Source organism: Nomascus leucogenys, chromosome 5 (genome assembly GCF_006542625.1).
Source record: "Nomascus leucogenys isolate Asia chromosome 5, Asia_NLE_v1, whole genome shotgun sequence".
Classification (NCBI taxonomy): Eukaryota; Metazoa; Chordata; class Mammalia; order Primates; family Hylobatidae; genus Nomascus; species Nomascus leucogenys.
Genome location: NC_044385.1, coordinates 95,691,986 through 95,710,807, shown reverse-complemented (window position 1 = coordinate 95,710,807; position 18,822 = coordinate 95,691,986). Strand labels below are relative to the sequence as shown.

At 33.0% G+C, this 18,822-nt stretch overlaps 1 protein-coding gene across 2 annotated transcripts in view; it reads left to right on the top strand.

Annotated features, from left to right (window-relative positions):
• The window catches only part of KLHL1 (kelch like family member 1), a 415,568-nt gene that overhangs the window by 140,020 nt on the left and 256,726 nt on the right, over positions 1–18,822 (top strand). Inside the window, exon 2 of one of the 2 annotated variants that reach the window (XM_003257427.3) lies at positions 5,942–6,124. The exons of the other annotated variant lie outside the window; for it this stretch is intronic. Within the exon in view, the coding sequence (XP_003257475.1) occupies positions 5,942–6,124 (183 nt within the window). The remainder of the gene's footprint in view (positions 1–5,941; positions 6,125–18,822) is intronic. 2 annotated transcript variants of the gene reach the window in all.

Sequence of the window (18,822 nt, the reverse complement as noted above, 5' to 3'; positions counted from 1 at the left end):
TGCCTGAAATACACACTAAATGTTCTGGGCTCAAACAAATAGTTAAATTTTTTCCCTTAAATAAGGTCATCTTTTACTACATTCAGGTCTTTGTCTAAGAACTATGTATGTAAGAGTGATTTCTTTATCTGATATTACAAAATGTTTTTTAAAATATTTTCCTCAAAACAAAAGCTAACCCTTATCATTTAGAAAAAAACTGCTTTCAAGTTTATTTTGCCATTTTCATTACTCTCTTAGTGACTCACATTAAGAAAAAATATTGAATCTAGTCATCCAGAAATTCTTGTTTGCAATTAATATATCTTATTTATTTAAATGATTTTAAATGTATTTTATTTACTATATTTAGTGTAATGTTTAGTATCGTCATAATGTACACAATTGTACTGCCAGAGAAATACAAGAAAGTATGTATTCTGGTTACAGCAGTTCTTTTATGTTTTGTTTGTTTGTTTCTCATGAGCTCTGGAAACTATTTGATATTCAAAAATTACAATTTATGCCACAAACATTTACTAAATCTGTGTGCCAGGCATTCTGTTAGGTTTTGGGATATAAATTCTATTGCTTGTTTATTTAGTGGTAGCTATTCTAAGCAACACATTTGTGTGGTCTATGGAAACTAAAACCAAAAGTAAACAAAAACACATAACAAACTAAAATTAGTATCTGACCAAACCATCTTGTCATAGAATATATTTATGCATTTATTCAACAAATAGTTGTTGAACTCCTAAAATGTTTGACATGGCAGAAATGTATTTAAACCATATTTACTACATGTTAGGGTAAGCCCACCCCACAGGCAGTAAGGATTGAGATACGGCTTTCCCCTCACCACCACACAATATACTCATGTAACAAATGCACATATATCCCCTGAATCTATTTTTTAAAGTAAAATAAAAAACAATTCACTGAAAAAAAAATAAGGCTTTCTGAAGGTAGTGATATTTAAACTGAATTCTGAAGGAGTAGTTAGCTATGGGAATGTCAGTGTGTTGTGCAGGTTCCAGGTACAGAAAAATATGTGTGCGGAATGCTATAGAAGAAAGTGGTGTGACATATTGCAGAAACTGGAATTATTTAGTGTAGCTGAAATTAGAGCTTGGTTTGAAGGATCATACAAATTGTAGAAAGCATCAGATCATACAGGAACTTATAATGTGTGATATGGATTTGCAACCAAGAAGCCATTGAAGATTGAGGAACTGGTTGGCAATGGGAAGAAATAAAAACAGCTTTAGATTTGCACTCAGTAGGTAGGTCATAAAGTAAAAAACACATGAGTAATTATTTGTTTTACATTTTTTTCTTATTAGTTAACAATCTATTCTTACAGAAGTAAATATTTCCTTGAGGAAGTAACTAAGTTATTTCTGTGTGATTCCAATGTCGTTTAACAAAGAAATAGGGAAACAGGTTTTACCTCAGAATCATTTGGTACAGAGAGAGTAAAGAATATTGAGTCCTGAACTGTTTGGCACAAGAACAGTAAAGTATACTGGTCAATTTTCAGCAGTTAATGATAGGAAGCTAAATGCTAAAGATAGCCACAAGAAAGACACTAATGTCCTTGTCAAGAGTAGTTCCGTTTGATAGGTAGTTATGGAAGTCAAATTGCAATAGATTAAGGAGTATTTGGAGAGTCAGGAACTGAAGTTAAGACGTGAAGACAATTCTTTCAAGACATATGGGTATGAAAGGAAATAGAATAGTATAGCTATGGTTTGAGGAGTTCAAGAGATCAAAACAATTTTATTCATTTTATTTTTATATACGTTAGGTTGAAGAAGACTTAAACATGTCTTTAAATTTGATAAAAACTCATATTGTACTTTTAAAATTGCATTTCTTGTAACTTCAAGCTTTGTATTCTTGGGCCAAAATAGAGACAAATGTTAGAGTTTCAGATCATTGTATAATGGACTCTTCGATTGGAAAGAGACTGTAAAGTTTTTTCAACTGATGTACAACATTGGACAATACAATGAAGTAGTCCAATGCCTGGTGTTTATTTAATACCTATAGAAAACATGATAAATAATGTAAATTTACTAAAATGTTAAAGTCTCCTGTTTAAATTAGTAGGTTGGATATGTGATGGGAAGAAGGTTAAATAATAAATATTATCTTAAAAATTATAAGTATTCTGATGTGAAAATCCATTTTAAAATTCTATATTAAGTATAAAGTTGAGGAGAAAGAATCCTACTAAAGTCTTAGATCATGAAATGATACATAAGGAAATGTGTGAGAGAAAATCAAGTGAAACAAACATAACCATTTATCTGAAAGATTAATGACCTTGAAGAGAAGTAATATGTTCTCAGATACAATATGAAGAGACTAAATGCATAAGAACTTTTAGGAAAAAATCTAGGAAAGAACTGGAACTTATTTTTTTTTTGAGCCTCTTATCTAACTTTCTGTTTTTTTAATCCCATTCTTTCAAATTGCTTTCAAATTTGAAAAAAAGTCCAAGTCTATATTGTATTTGAGATTGATTATTTTAACTAGATTAGATAAAAGAAGGTACTATCTTGACAGTAGTTAACTTTTTGATTTTGAATAACTCTTTTCAAATACTATGTCCCCCTCACTCCCAAACCAGGGTCTCACCAAGCTCTGTTTCTTTCTATTCTACTTATCTCACTCTTTTCTTTAATAATACACCCACCACAACTTGGACAACAACTAAAGATGAAGTAAATTAAATAATCATCGTAATAACTTTTCCTAGATTATGAAATCTTTATCAGGTATAAAAATTTCTGCCCAGGCTGGGCACGGTGGCTCACGCCTGTAATCCCAGCACTTTGGGAGGCCAAGGCGGGCAGATCACCTGAGGTCGGGAGTTCGAGACCAGCCTGACAAATATGGTGAAACCCCGTCTCCACTAAAAATACAAAAATGAGCCGGGAATGGTGGTGCACGCCTGTAATCCCAGCTACTCAAGAGGCTGAGGCAGGAGAATCACTTGAACTCAGGAGACGGAGGTTGCAGTGAGCCAAGATCGTGCCACTGCATCCCAGCCTGGGTGACAGAGTGAGACTGTCTCAAGAAAAAAAAAAGTTTCTGACCAGAATATTTCATTTAACCTGTGTTTAATTAATATAAGAATGTATGTAGAGCTTTTATCCCAAACCCTATTTAAATTAATCTGCAGCCATTCTTTAGAGGTGTTTCTCATATCTTGAATTTTAAACCCTAATCATGCAGTCTGAGTACCTGACCAGAAGCATCAGGGTTTCCTTTTGGAACAGTTTTGGTCTATTTGGCAGGCTACAAATCCTGACTTAATTATCCTTTGTACCTGAGAGTCAATAATATGTTCATTCTAAATCTTCCAATGCACCCTGCAATGCATATTGTGACTTTTCTATTCAATGTGTTAACATGTAGAAGAATTCTGCTGTTCTTGCTATATGTGCTTGAGCCTGAATTCTTAAAATATATGCTGAGAAGTGGCCATATTCTGGGGTTGTAATTTGCAAACTTGTGAAAGGCAAACATATGGTACAGCAATATTTGTATTAATTTCAAATATTTAAAGGAGAACTTGAAAAGTCTGATGAAAATAACATATTGTATAGATAAATATTGCAGATAACAGAAAACACACGTAATATCAGCGGATATAGAATTTTGTAAGCTTCTCTGTCAATTTTTTCGGATTTTCTATGTGCACAAACACATCTTCTGGAAATAATATCAATTACATATTTTCTTATTCAAAAATAATTTTTTTTGTTGTTTACATTTTACTGGTAAGGCTCTCCAAATTTTTTATTTTGCATAACTGTGGTTCTGCATCTCAAGAGGAAGAGGTTCAATAAAACATAATGTTTTCCGAATCAGTGTATTAGGTGTTTCTATATGATTAAAATGTGTTTAAGTCCAATTTCACTGGAATCTCTTTCCTGAAGTATCTAACAAATTTTTGAAAATTCTTGTCTGTTATTTCCTCAGATGGCTTTTGTCCCATCATCTCTCCCCTCTACTTTTAAGATTACAAAATATAGTAATTACATGCATATAATAATTTTACCGTTTTTTGTTTTCTATACTTTTATCTCAGTAACTTAGTTTGAGTAATTACAGGAATATAATTTTACCGTTTTTTGTTTTCTATATTTTTATCTCGGTAACTTTGAGTATTTTCTATTAATTTATTTTTCATAACATCATTTGTTTGCCTTTTATCGACTAGTTAATTTTGCACATCAAAATCTTAAATTATTGTATTGCCTTATTTGTTTCTGTTTGATTTTTATATGACTTGAAATTATCCAGCTTATTATCTATATTAAAAGGTTAATGAAAGTTATTTTTATGTCTATTACATAATAATTGTGATCCACATATTTGAACATATCTGTAGCACCTAGGAGACTGTTTCTGTTGTCTGTTTTTCTCACTGTGTCCAGTTTCTGTACAGACCTACTATTTTTTTCCTTTAATGTCAGGCATTGTATATAAGAAATCACAGAGTCCATATAAGAATGTCTTTTTCTAAATATAAACTATATTGTTTGCTGGTACTTCAATTAAAAGTTCAGCTTAATGAAATCAGAGATTTTCACTGATACAACTCTAGGTTTCAGTCTTTGTATTATCCTCAGAAGATCTGCTTAGCTGCCATATTATGTTGAGTTCCTTGGACTCTCACTCTCATTATTACTCATTAGTAATAAACAAACTAATACATTTTGATACTTTTAGTTTATTTTGGTTAGTACAACTAAATATTGTCTTTAAGCAAAATGTATGTGCTGTTGGAATCATTACCAGTAAAAATTGTGGGGCTATTATAATAATTTGAGAGGGAAAGAATACGCAGTGAATAATTTTGAGATAACTCTAATTTATCTGTATTTCAGGATCTTGGCTTTCTAAGTCCTGATTGCCTCATTAGAGCTTATTGAATGCAAATAATTATTTTGATATTGTATGTAACTTTTTTCTGGTTTTCGTGGAGAGGGATTTAGTCAGCTGCAAATTACTACTTAGCAGTTGGAACCAGAATTCTCCATGTTACTTTCTAAGATGTTTATCATGAAGTAAGCAATTTTAGTATTAATTTTATGAATGTAATTAAGATTTAATTTTAGGTTATTTAAGGAATTGTCATCAGAACACTTGATTGGGTCTGCTAGGCTTTATCATGTGTCTATCATGTAACTTGAATATTAAGAGTCTTCCCTATGATGGAGTATGGCATTTATTAAAGTTATTTTTTTTGAAACAGTCTATACTATTAGTACATGAAGTAACAAAACTTAAGTATCATGGACTTTGCAAAATCATACAGTTTATTAAAATATCTATTAATGATTAAAGTTATTATAAGTATTATTATGAGTTAATACATTCTATTTTTTTGTTTAATAGTGGGGTACAGAACATGAAACTCAATAATTTACTTACAAATTTAATTGTCAATATTACTTAAAAACCAGGTTTCATATTTTTTCATAATAAAAATCACCTATTTCTGCAAAGCAACATTTACTATGACATGTCAAGAATTCTATTTAGAATAGTATAATTAAGCTATCTTCCTCAATATCAAATGAATGAAATTAACATTTCATTGCTAATTAATTTTAGAATAGGCATGTAAATAATTTACTATTTCCGTGATATTTCAGGTTTACTAACTTAATGTCCGAATAATACAGACAACATATTTTTAAACCTTTTTTAAACAAGAAAAAAGAACTTTTCCATTTATTTATCATTCCCTAGAGCAAATCACTTAACCCACAATAGATTATTTGACCTTTATTTATTGAACTTGTATTAAAATATAAAAATAAACACAGATATATTAGTTTTCTTAAGAAAATGATAAAAACCTGTATGTTATTCTAGATAATTGGCTCTTTATAAATCCCTTTATTATTATTTTTGTGTGTGTGTGCGTGGTTTATAGGCTGTCATCAACCGGCCATTCGATGACACCTCAAAGTGATTTGGACTCCAGTAGCTCTGAAGAATTCTATCAAGCTGTTCATCATGCTGAGCAAACCTTCAGAAAGATGGAAAGTTATTTGAAGCAGCAGCAACTTTGTGATGTTATCCTGATTGTTGGGAACCGAAAGATACCTGCACATAGGTACGGTAGTGTGCCTCTACTGGAAACATGCATTCACATGTTTAAAAGTGACAGACTGGCATGCAGATTACAAATATTACATGATTACAGAAATAAGGATTCACATTTTTTTTTTTTTTTTGAGACGGAGTCTTGCGCTGTCGCCCAGGCTGGAGTGCAGTGGCGCCATCTCGGCTCACTGCAAGCTCCGCCTCCCGGGTTCACGCCATTCTCCTGCCTCAGCCTCCCGAGTAGCTGGGACTACACCTGCTCGCCACCATGCCCGGCAAATATTTGTATTTTTAGTAGAGACGGGGTTTCACGTGTTAGCCAGGATGGTCTCGATCTCCTGACCTCATGAAGGGATTCACATTTTTAAGAGATTTTGTTGTTGTTGTTTGTTTTGTTTATACTTGTTTTTTTCTTATTTTTCTTTTGTGGAAAAGTTGAAATGCTATTTTAGGTAATAATTTTTTGAAAAACAAAACAGTTATAAGGTGTTCAAAAATAGAGCTCCATGTAACTAGGGTTGATAACTATGGAGGAAAAATTCCATTATCTAGGACTGTGGGATTCACAATCATACTAATTTTAGGCACACTAATTTGGGAATTATGCCTAAAATCTGAAATGAAATATGCTATTCCATCAGAAACTAAAGAAAGGTTATCTTGGATATATATTTATATCAACTAATAAATTAAGGTATTTCATATTGACATTTTATTTTATATGTATTTAAAATTAAATTGTGTCATACTGATATTATTTTTAAAGACATAATGCATTTGAAAGCTAACAGTTTTATGCATTAAAATGATTCCAGAAAAACATGGCTGTATTTCTACCATGATAGAAATATTACAATATGGATGTTGAATTTAAGTCAGTGTCTTGGAATACACGGGGAAGGACATTTGACACTGAATAACTACTGTAGGTGATTTAGAGTTCAATCTGTCAGCTAACTATTGAAAGCATTTTTATATTATTGATTTTATTTTTTCAAATATAACTACGAAATTGAGTTACCATTTGCAAGAGAATTCACAAATAGTCATTATTATTGAGAGAATTATTCAATGTAATAACATGTGTGGCAAAACCACAAATTATCCTGAGCTAGCATCTAAATAGCATCTAGTTAATAATTCAATTATATTCTTCAGAGTAAGACTATCCTTGAGAGTGTAATTAAATTTACTTCATTTAACTTATAAATTAAATAATATTGTATGTATATTTTAAGAAGACAGGAGGTGTCAATCAACTCAAAAATATATCAACACATCAAATGCTCATTAAGTTTTTAAAAAGATGGGTGTTTCCTATAATTTCTACAATCTTGTATTCTTTTATTCATCTTAATTCAACATTTTCTTTTTCATTTGAAACATTTTTTACCAATCTGTTGAGCAATTATTCTATATTCATAATATTCTATATTGTTTTCTTTATTACTCTTCATATACATTAGTTATTTTCTAAATTATTTAGTTATGCAAATTGTTTACAATATTCCTATTGGATGAGAAATCAAAATTCTTCTTGGTTTATATTATTGTAAAACATCTGAGCAATGTATTACTTTTATAGGTATTATTCTGAACACATATTAAATAAATATTTAATATATTTATAATACATTAAATACATTATTATCAATCATTGATGTGTTTCTTAAGTAGGATATGAAAAATTAGTTTTTAAAAATCATTATGGCTAACTCAATTCAAATAAAATTTTATATTTTCTTTGCACTGTTAAGTGGTAAACTTAGTTAGGTACATTACTATTTTAAAGAGTTTATGTGAGCAAACAGCAACTCATGATCAGGTAGCACGAGACCACAAGCTGTTCAGAGCCCCACCTAAAGAAGACCAGGGGAAAGTTTTCATAAGACGCTTGTGGAAACAAGACAAAGAAAATATTTGATTGGTTAAAGCGGTGCAAGAGCCTAGTTAGAGGTTGGTTGGTGGTTTCTGATTGGCTAAATTACTCTGAGTTGGTTTTTGCTTGGCTTATGTAGAAATTAAAACCTGGAGCTGTCTCAGCCTAATGACCTCCCAATTAATTTTTTAACACTATAGTTTAAAACTTTAGTACTAATTATTTTACAGGTAATGTACATCTTAGGACTCTAAGTTAAACAAATATTAATAAATATAAATAAATATTGTGTGACACATGAAAAGAACAAGCATTGTTGTGAATCATTGCAGGTATTTGATACTACTTTACTGATACTTTTGCATGATGAAACAGTTGTAATTAACGCAAAACTAGCTCTTGACTTAAAATGAATAATCATCAGTAATAAACTAATACATTTTAATACTTTTAGTATATTTTAGTTAGTACAACTAAATACTGTCTTTAAGCAAAATATATGTGGTGTTGGAATCATTACCACTAAAACTTGTGGGGCTATTATAATAATTTCGAATAATATAGAAAATAAATAATTTTTATGAAGATTTATAGCTCTTTCAGTAAAAGCATTGCTAGCTAATGTTATTAGCACTTGCTCAGTATTCATTCATAATTATGTATGTTTATATTCATTATATCATCATTCCAAACTGTCAAATAAATTTTGTTTTTAGTTAACATATTACCCTCATTGAAGGACTTTACATAAAATCATTTATTTATGTGCTGGTTATATTGTGTATGTTTTTAACTTGATACTGGTCACAACTATCAATAGTTTTATGAAAGGCCATGTTTATGTAGATAGTTTTGTTTACTGTTAGGCATATTTTTAAGTAGGTAAGGTCTGAAAGTCTAATAAGATTTCAGATGACACATTAATATATTTTTGCATGAAAAATAATCAAAATTCTGAATTCATTTGTGCTTTAGGCCTTGAAGGAAATCCTAAGATGAATATAACTTTCTCACAAATTGCCCAAGATAATTGATCAGCAGCAGGTAAACCAGAATATTTGAATGTAAATCCTTGAATTTCAAACATGAAAAATTTTTTATAGGTAGGCTACCTTTAATCTGAGGTTCAGATGAGGAAAATTAGGTTGACACATCAATATTAAAAATTGGATATTTGAATTATCAATGGTAAGAAAATTAGGAGGTGTTCACGGCCTTGTCTGATATAATGTACAGATATGAAATGAAATATGATTGAGCTTGTGAAAGTTTTCTTCCCCCTTAGCCATTATTAAGAGTAAGAGCATTTTGCAGACATAAATGGGGAAATCTTATGTAATTAACATACTTAGTCTTGAGTTGGAAATAATGTTATTTATCATTTTATGTTCATCGAAACAGTGTTGAAGGATATACGCCAAAAACTTAACAAATCTTATTCCTGTGAGTTAGGGCTCATAAGGAGGAAAGAAGAGGTGGCTAACTTTTTTCTGAAATGTATAAACTGATGTATTATTTACATTTTTACAGCAAGCATGCAGTATGTTCATGATCAAATGAAAACTTAAATGAAGAATAAAATGATGATATTTGATAGAAAAGTATCTTATTCTACAGACTAAAACACTTGGCATTTAAAAATGTGTTATATTCTGTTTTCACTGTTTGTACATATTTGACAATAAATTTAGTTATTTCAAGAAAGTATTTATTATTTTAATGTTCTTTACAGTGCACTAGTATGTAGACAGTTGAGGCTGAAGTGACAATTGAAATGATGCATTTAGTAGCACTTAAACCACATTAAATACATTAAAAAGAAATTACTTACATAAACAACATATATTAATACCCAGGAGTAGGCAAATAGTATTGCTTCTCTGTGTTGATGGAAAATTTATTTACATAGATTATCTTTAATAGAAGAGGAATAATATTTCTTTCATTTTACTAAATCATTCATCCACCTAAATCTTCACTCGGTTTGATAGTTTAAAATAGCTCTGTAGCAACTTCAGAAAAAAATAATTAGTAAAGCTGAAAAACTTTTGTTTTCTTAATCACTTGGATATCATTTTAATGTTTTGCTTATGTCTATAGTAGATTGTCAGCAGTCCATGAAGCATCTTTCTTTGCACTAATTAAAACAAACAATTATCAAAAATACTCTAGCATTGACCTATGCCCTGTTGGTGAGGCATGATGATTATAAAACAAAATGTTTTTCCTTGTAGAGTTTTCAATATACTTGAGGAGTTAAAGATAAACCATAAGATAATTAAGGAAATTGTTATAGTTGCAAATAACTGCAAGGTAGAATATATGGTTCTAATTCCAATTTCAAGACATAGTCAAATAAGGAAATGAGTAGCATATGATAGAGTATTATGAAAGTTTTTCAGAGAAATTGAGTGTGAGGTAAGCCTAGTAGAAAAGACATGGCATACTATTTTAAGTAGAGATAATACTATGGAAAAAATAGAGAACTAAAGAATTTCTGTTTGCAAAAATTACAAGGATAATGAGTTGGTGAAAATAGAGTTTATGTTGGAAATAACTGGGAAATTAAACCATAAAAATAGGACAAAGATGATTATGATAGACCTTAGGAGCCAGTAGATAAGTTTTTTACTTGAAACAGTATGTTTAATTAGAAGATAATGTAGGTTCTTGAGGAGAGGAATAACATAACTGAGTCGATGATGATGATGATGATGATGATGATAGTTAACACTCACTGCATTGATTATGTTCCAGGCCTTGTTTAAAGTGGTTTGCATTTACAAATCATTTTGTCTTTAAGAAACAGAAAATTCTTAATTTCTCACTTTTCTCTATAATATAGAAAACGGAGGCATGGAAAAAATTTAAAATTTACCCAAGTTATTCACTCAATAATTGGTGACATTAGAACTCAAACCCAGACAATCTGGGTACTGAAATAATGACTTTAACAACCACAATAGACTGACTATCATAATTTAGAAAGGTAGTTTTGAAATATGGTATGGTTTTAGAAAATGTATAAAAGACAGGCACAGCAGAAACTAATGATCTGAGAAGCTGTTTCGGTTCATCCAGGCATGAAATGAAGACTATATGAACATGAAGGATGAACTGAGCAGTATTTTGAAGGATGGTGTCATAAGCCAGATTCCCTCATATTAGAGCCTGAGCCTGGAATTCAGGTGTTCATGATGGATTTAAAGGCTGGCCTCAGAAGAACCAGAAGCAGGATAGGGCAGAGGAAGGAACAAATCAAGGATGAAGACTTGCTTTATCTTTATCTCTCCGGAAGCTCTGCATATGACTTCCTGCAGAATGAGTCACACTCCGAAGCAAGGATTTATCCTGATTCTTAGTCAGTGCTTTAAGATCCATCCACAGATTGAGAGTCAGGAGAGGTGGTGGCAGTTGAAGGATACAGTGTGAGAAGCAGGAACATATAGACTTCCAGGGAATAAGGAGCTCCTATTAGGCCAAGTCCAGTTCTTGAAAAAAGGAGCATCTTGGTGCTGTTAGGTACTAACATCACTGCCCCTGGGACATGGGCAGGCCTCATAAAGAGGGCAAGAACACATTCAAAGAGAAAGATGGATTTTACATCATATTTGATATAGGAAACAAAGTAGAAAGAAACATAGTGATACTTTCACAATTTTGACTCTGGAAGTTCATAAATTCAACTCTGGAAGTGTACCAATTAGAAACAAAGAAGCACAAATGAAAGAAAATATCAGTGGGAAAGCTTTGAGTTTAATTTAGTTATAATGAAATGCTCCTGGGATATGTGATGAGCAGTTCCACAGGCATTTGAGACTCAGGGTTATGTTTAAAACCACTGTAAAAATAATAATTAAGGCGGTGCTCAAGAATGATTCTGAAACAGTGAGCATCAAGGCAAAATGTAGAGGCCTGAACAAAACCTATGACAGTGAGAGGGTTAAAGAGTAGACCCAGGAAGATAAGTCAATGAATCACAGGTAAGCTGGGATAAGAAGTCTGCATGGCTTTTGCTAAAAAATAGATTTAAAAAAGGAATGGGAGGTTAACAATATCAAACACCATAATAAATTGAAGTGGAAGTTACAAAATTTAATAGATCTGAAGGAAATAACTTTGTAGTGACCTCAATAAGAGATTTTCTAGTGTGGTTGCAGGCATATACTTCTTTATGCATGTTTTACTCCTGCTTCTCTAGCATTAATAGAACTAAATATGTACATATAAAAATATTAATTTCTGTTATGCATTAAATCCCTCTTCTAAAATTTAATCCATATCTTATGTCACCAAATCTAAATGCAGTATAAACTTTTCTGCAGTTTTTTTTTTACTGAGTTAGCAGTATTTAGTATGTTATAGTTGATAGAGAAGATATTATGTAATTATTTAAAATTGAATAATATAGGTTATACAATATTTTTCTCTATGGAGATGTGGCCTTGCTGCAACTATATACGTTTTATATATAAGATTAAGCTCGTTGACTTTATGTTGATATTTTTTTTATGCATAGGAAATGTATTTATCCTCTAGTTTATTATAGTTTGTATCATACAATGTTTTAATTAATGCTTTTGATAAAACTGACCATCTGACACTAATTTATCTAACTGGTGTGTAATAAGTATTTGAAGATATCTGTGTCTTAATCATTTTGTCGAATTCTGAGATTATAAAGAGTTGACATTTTAGTTACTAACTGCCCAAAACAAATGCATAGGGAAGTGAGAACCTTAAATATATCTAACATGTTACCATCCTCAGCATTAATATTAATAAAATATTTAAAACCATGAATCTTATAAGGCATTTCTTAAATGCATGAATTACGTAGTTAAGTCATGTTTTCCAGTTAAAATAACGTATTTTGTGTTCAAGTTAAATTATACCATGCCCTTCCACTTATCTTATATATAAGATAAAATATATAGCAGATAAAACTTCAAAATAAATAAATGAAAAAAAATCTCCTGAAAAGTTTCAGGTAATAATTTCCTGTATTGATCTCACTTCCTTTCTTTTCTCTTATAGTGTTCTTAGGAAAAACATGCATTCAAATTTTACTGTTGTTTTGCTTATAGATGTAAGCATCACTATAATTCTTTTGACATCTCCCCAATTGTTTTGAGTACTTCTTTACTCTCTGCAACAAAAGGTATTCCAGGCTGATTTTATGCTTACCCTGCTCCATTCTGCAGTCTGTCGTTTTTCTAAGGAGTCTTTGACAGACATGCACACATACATACATATGCACAAACACAAATAAGAATTCATATATTTTATGTTTAAAACAAATAATTTATATTAATACCTTCCATTTCAATCCATAATACCTTCAATTTCATAGGTTTTTTATTATTATTATTATTATACTTTAAGTTTTAGGGTACATGTGCACAATGTGCAGGTTTGTTACATATGTATCCATGTGCCATGTTGGTATGCTGCACCCATTAACTCGTCATTTAGCATTAGGTATATCTCCTAATGCTGTCCCTCCCCCCTCCCCCACCCCACAACAGTCCCCGCAGTGTGATGTTCCCCTTCCTGTGTCCATGTGTTCTCATTGTTCAATTCCCACCTGTGAGTGAGAACATGCGGTGTTTGGTTTTTTGTCCTTGCGATAGTTTACTGAGAATGATGATTTCCAGTTTCATCCATGTCCCTACAAAGGACATGAACTCATCATTTTTTATGGCTGCATAGTATTCCATGGTGTATATGTGCCACATTTTCTTAATCCAGTCTATCGTTGTTGGACATTTGGGTTGGTTCCAAGACTTTGCTATTGTGAATAGTGCTGCAAGAAACATACGTGTGCATGTGTCTTTATAACAGCATGATTTATAGTCCTTTGGGTATATACCCAGTAATGGGATGGCTGGATCAAATGGTATTTCTAGTTCTAGATCCCTGAGGAATCGCCACACTGACTTCCACAATGGTTGAACTAGTTTACAGTCCCACCAACAGTGTAAAAGTGTTCCTATTTCTCCACATCCTCTCCAGCACCTGTTGTTTCCTGACTTTTTAATGATGGCCATTCTAACTGGTGTGAGATGGTATCTCACTGTGGTTTTGATTTGCATTTCTCTGATGGCCAGTGATGATGAGCATTTTTTCATGTGTTTTTTGGCTGAATAAATGTCCTCTTTTGAGAAGTGTCTGTTCATGTCCTTCACCCACTTTTTGATGGGGTTGTTTGTTTTTTTCTTGTAAATTTGTTTGAGTTCATTATAGATTCTGGATGTTAGCCCTTTGTCAGATGAGTAGGTTGCAAAAATTTTCTCCCATTCTGTAGGTTGCCTGTTCACTCTGATGGTAGTTTCTTTTGCTGTGCAGAAGCTCTTTAGTTTAATTAGATCCCATTTGTCAATTTTGGCTTTTGTTGCCATTGCTTTTGGTATTTTAGACATGAAGTCCTTGTCCATGCCTATGTCCTGAATGATATTGCCTAGGTTTTCTTCTAGGGTTTTTATGGTTTTAGGTCTAACATGTAAGTCTTTAATCCATCTTGAATTAATTTTTGTATAAGGTGTAAGGAAGGGATCCAGTTTCAGCTTTCTACAGATGGCTAGCCAGTTTTCCCAGCACCATTTATTAAATAGGGAATCCTTTTCCCATTGCTTGTTTTTGTCAGGTTTGTCAAAGATCAAATAGTTGTAGATATGCAGCAGTTTTGATTTTTTTTAAGTCTTCTCCCTTTCCATACAGGCACACCTTGAAGATATTGCAGATTGGATTCTAGACTACCATAAGTGAATATCGCAATTAAGCAAGTCACCAAAATATATATTATATATATGTGTGCATATATATATAATATATATTTATTTGTTTATAAATATATGTTTGTTTCTTAGCAAATATATCAGTTCTATTTACATGATACCATAGGTCTAATAAGTGTGCAATAGCATTACATCATCATGTATGTATGTGTATATACAGTTATTTAAAAAATGCTTTATTGCTAATAAATACTAACAGTCATCTCAGCCTTCTGGGAGTGTTAATCTTTTTGCTAGTGATGGGTCTTAACTCTCTGTTGACGGCTTCTTATTGATCAGGGTAGTGGTGGCAGAAGGTTGGGGTATCTGTGGCAATTTTTAAAATAGGATGATAATAAGATACATTGCAACAATTGATTCTCCTTTCACAATTTATATATATATATATATACATATATATATATGTAGCATGGGATGCTGTTTGATAGCATTCTACCCACGGTATAACTTCTTTCAAAATTGGAATCAATTTTCTCTTCAACCCTACTGCTGCTCTGTCAATTAAGTTTGTGTAATATTCTTTTTTTGCTTTTTTTTTTTTTTTTTAATTCAGCATCTTGCTCTGTGGCCCCAGGCTGGGACACAGTGGTGCAATCTTGGCTCACTGCAATCTCCACTTCTCGGGTTCAAGCAATTCTCATGCCTCAGCCACCTGAGTAGCTGGGATTACAAGCACGCACACCACACCCATCTAATTTTTGTATTTTTAGTAGAGACAGGGTTTTGCCATCCTAGCCAGGCTGGCCTTGAACTCCTGGCCTCAGGTGATCCACCAGCCACCTACCAAAACGTTTAGATTACAGGCGTGAGCCACAATGCCCTGCCAGTTTATATAATATTCTAAATCCTTTCTTGTCATTTCAATGATCTTTACAGAATTTTCACCAGGAGTAGATACCATCTCAAGAATCACTTTCTTTGCTCATCCATTAGAAGCAACTCTTTATCCGTTCAAATTTGATCATGACATTGCAGTGATTCAGTTACATCTTCAGACTCTACTTCTAATTGTAGTTCTTTGGTTAGAGGTTACTTCTTTTTTTTTTTTTTTTTTTTTTGAGACGGAGTCTTGCTCTGTCACCCAGGCTGGAGTGCAGTGGCGCGATCTCGGCTCACTGCAAGCTCCGCCTCCCGGGTTCACGCCATTCTCCTGCCTCAGCCTCTCCTAGTAGCTGGGACTACAGCCACCCGCCACCATGCCCGGCTAATTTTTTGTATTTTTAGTAGAGAGGGGTTTCACCGTGGTCTCGATCTCCTGACCTCATGATCCGCCCGCCTCGGCCTCCCAAAGTGCTGGGATTACAAGCGTGAGCCACCGCGCCCAGTCTTAGAGGTTACTTCTAGTAAGGTTACTTCCTCCACTGATGTCTTAAACCCTTCAAAGTCATATATGAGGGTTGGAATCTTCTCTTTTTCCAAACTAGTTGATATTTTTACTTCCTCCCATGACTTATGAATGTACTTAATGGTATGTAGGAGAGTGAAATTTTCCAGAAAGTTTTAAATTGATGCTTCAAAGGAATCAGTATTTACAGCATCAAGAGACAAAGAACTAAAATTAAAACTACCATTCAGTCCAGCAATCCAGCTACTGAGTGTCTATCCAAAGGAAACAAAATCAATGTATCAAAAAACCTGTGCTTGTATATTTATTGCACCACTATTTGCAATATCAAATATATGGAATCAAACTAATTGTTCATCAGTTGATGAGTGGATAAATAAAATATGATATAGATATACATGGAATACTATTCAGCCATAAAAAAAATGAAATCATGTCATTCATGGTCACATGGATGGACTTAGAGGTCATTTTCTTAAGTGAAACAAGCCAGGCACAGAAAGACAAATGTCATATATCTTCACTCATAAGTAGTTGCTAAAAACTGTGATTACATGGACATAGAGATTTGAATAATAGATAATGGAGATCCAGAAGAGTGAGGAGGTGGGAAGGAGAAGGAAGGTGAAAAAATGATGAATGGGTACAATGTACATTATTTAGAGGATGGATACCCTAAAAACCCTGTCTTGACCATTACACAGTCTATACATGTAACAAATTGCACATGTATGCAAAAATCTGTACAAATAAAAAGAAAAAAATGAAATACACTTTTTTAAAATAATATGACTTGAAAGTCAAAATTATTTCTTAATGAACTGTACAATGGATGTGTTAGCAGGCCTAAAGACATTAATCTCCTTGTACATCTCTATTAGAGCTCTTGAGCAACGAGGAACATTGTCAATGAGCAGTAAGTCTCAACTATGGGCTTAAAATAGTAAGCCATTCTGCAAACGATGTGCTGTCGTCTAGGCTTTATTGTTCCATTTCTAAAGCACTGGCTGAGTACACTTAGTGTAATTCTTAAGAGACCTAGGATTTTCAGAATGGTAATGAGAATTGGCTTCAATTTAAACTCACTGGTGCATTAGTCCTTAAAAAGAGAGTTAGCCTGTCCTGCGACCGGGCGCGGTGGCTCACGCCTGTAATCCCAGCGCTTTGGGAGGCCGAGGCAGGTGGATCATGAGGTCAAGAGATCGAGACCATCCTGGCCAACATGGTGAAACCCTGTCTCTACTAAATATACAAAAAATTGGCCGGGTGTGGTGGCAGTTGCCTGTAGTCCCAGCTACTTGGGAGGCGGAGGCAGGAGAATGGCATGAGCCCAGGAAGCGGAACTTGCAGTGAGCTGAGATTGCACCACTGCACTCCAGCCTGGGTGACAGAGCGAGACTCCGTCTCAAAAAAAAAAAAAAAAAAAAAAAAAAAGAGCCTGTCCTTTGACGCTTAGAAGCCAGCCATTGACTTCTATCTAACTATGAAAATCCTAGATGAGATCTTCTTTATATATATGGTCAACATTGAAAATTTACTGTTTAGTATAGCCACTTTCATCAGTGATCATAGAAGCTGCAGCTTCTATTAGGTTGGGACAAAATTAATTGCTATTTTTGACATTAAAAGTAATGGCAAAAACCATAATAACTTTTGCACAAACCCAGTTGCTGCTTCACTTTGCACTTTTATGTTATGGAGAAGACTTCTTTCCTTAAACTTCATAAGCTAACTTCTGCCAACTTTGTACTTTTCTTCTGCAGTTTCCTCACCTCTCTCAGCCTTCATGAAATTGAAGAGAGTTAGGGCCTTGCTCTGGATTAGGCTTTGGCTCAAGGAAATGTTGTGGCAGGTTTCATCTTCTGCCCAGACCACTCACTTTCTCCATTTCAGAAATAAGTCTGTTGTGCTTATTATTTGCGTGTTCACTAGAGTAGCACTTTTAATTCACTTCAAGAATTTTTCCTTTGCATTCACAACTTGACTAAGTGTTTGGCAAAAGAGGCCCAGCTTTTGTTCTCATTCCACTTTCTACATGTCTCCCTCACTAAACTTAATCATTTCTAGCTTTTGATTTAAAGTGAGAGACATGCAACACTTCTATTCATTTGGACACTCAGAAGGCATTGCAGGGTTATTAGTAGGCCTAGTTTTAATATTGTGCCTCAGGGAATAGGGAGACCCATGGAGAAGGGGAGAAATGAGGGGGTGGCCAGTTAGTGAAGCAGTCAGAATAATACTTACTGAGTTTATTGTCTGATATGGGTATAGTTTATGACACCCACCCCCAAACAAGGACAATTGTAACATCAAAGATCACTGTTCATAAATTACTGTAACAGACGTAATAACAATAAAATATTTGAAATATTGCCAGAATTACCAAAATGTGACGAAGATACATGAAGTGAGCATATGCTGTTGGAAAAATGGTGCTGATGGAATTGCTAGATAATGAGTTGCTATAAGCCTTCAATTATTTTAAAAAAACTACAGTATCTGCAAAGCACAGTAAAGTGAAATGCAATAAAATAAGGCATGCTTGTATTTGTAATTCCATTTTCCATGAGATAAACCAAATAATTATATTTTATTTTTAAAGCCATCAAAAAGCTGTGAATATACCAATAACAACCAAACCAAAACAAAACAGAGAACAAATAACAACGCCTAAGAACTAAAGGCCA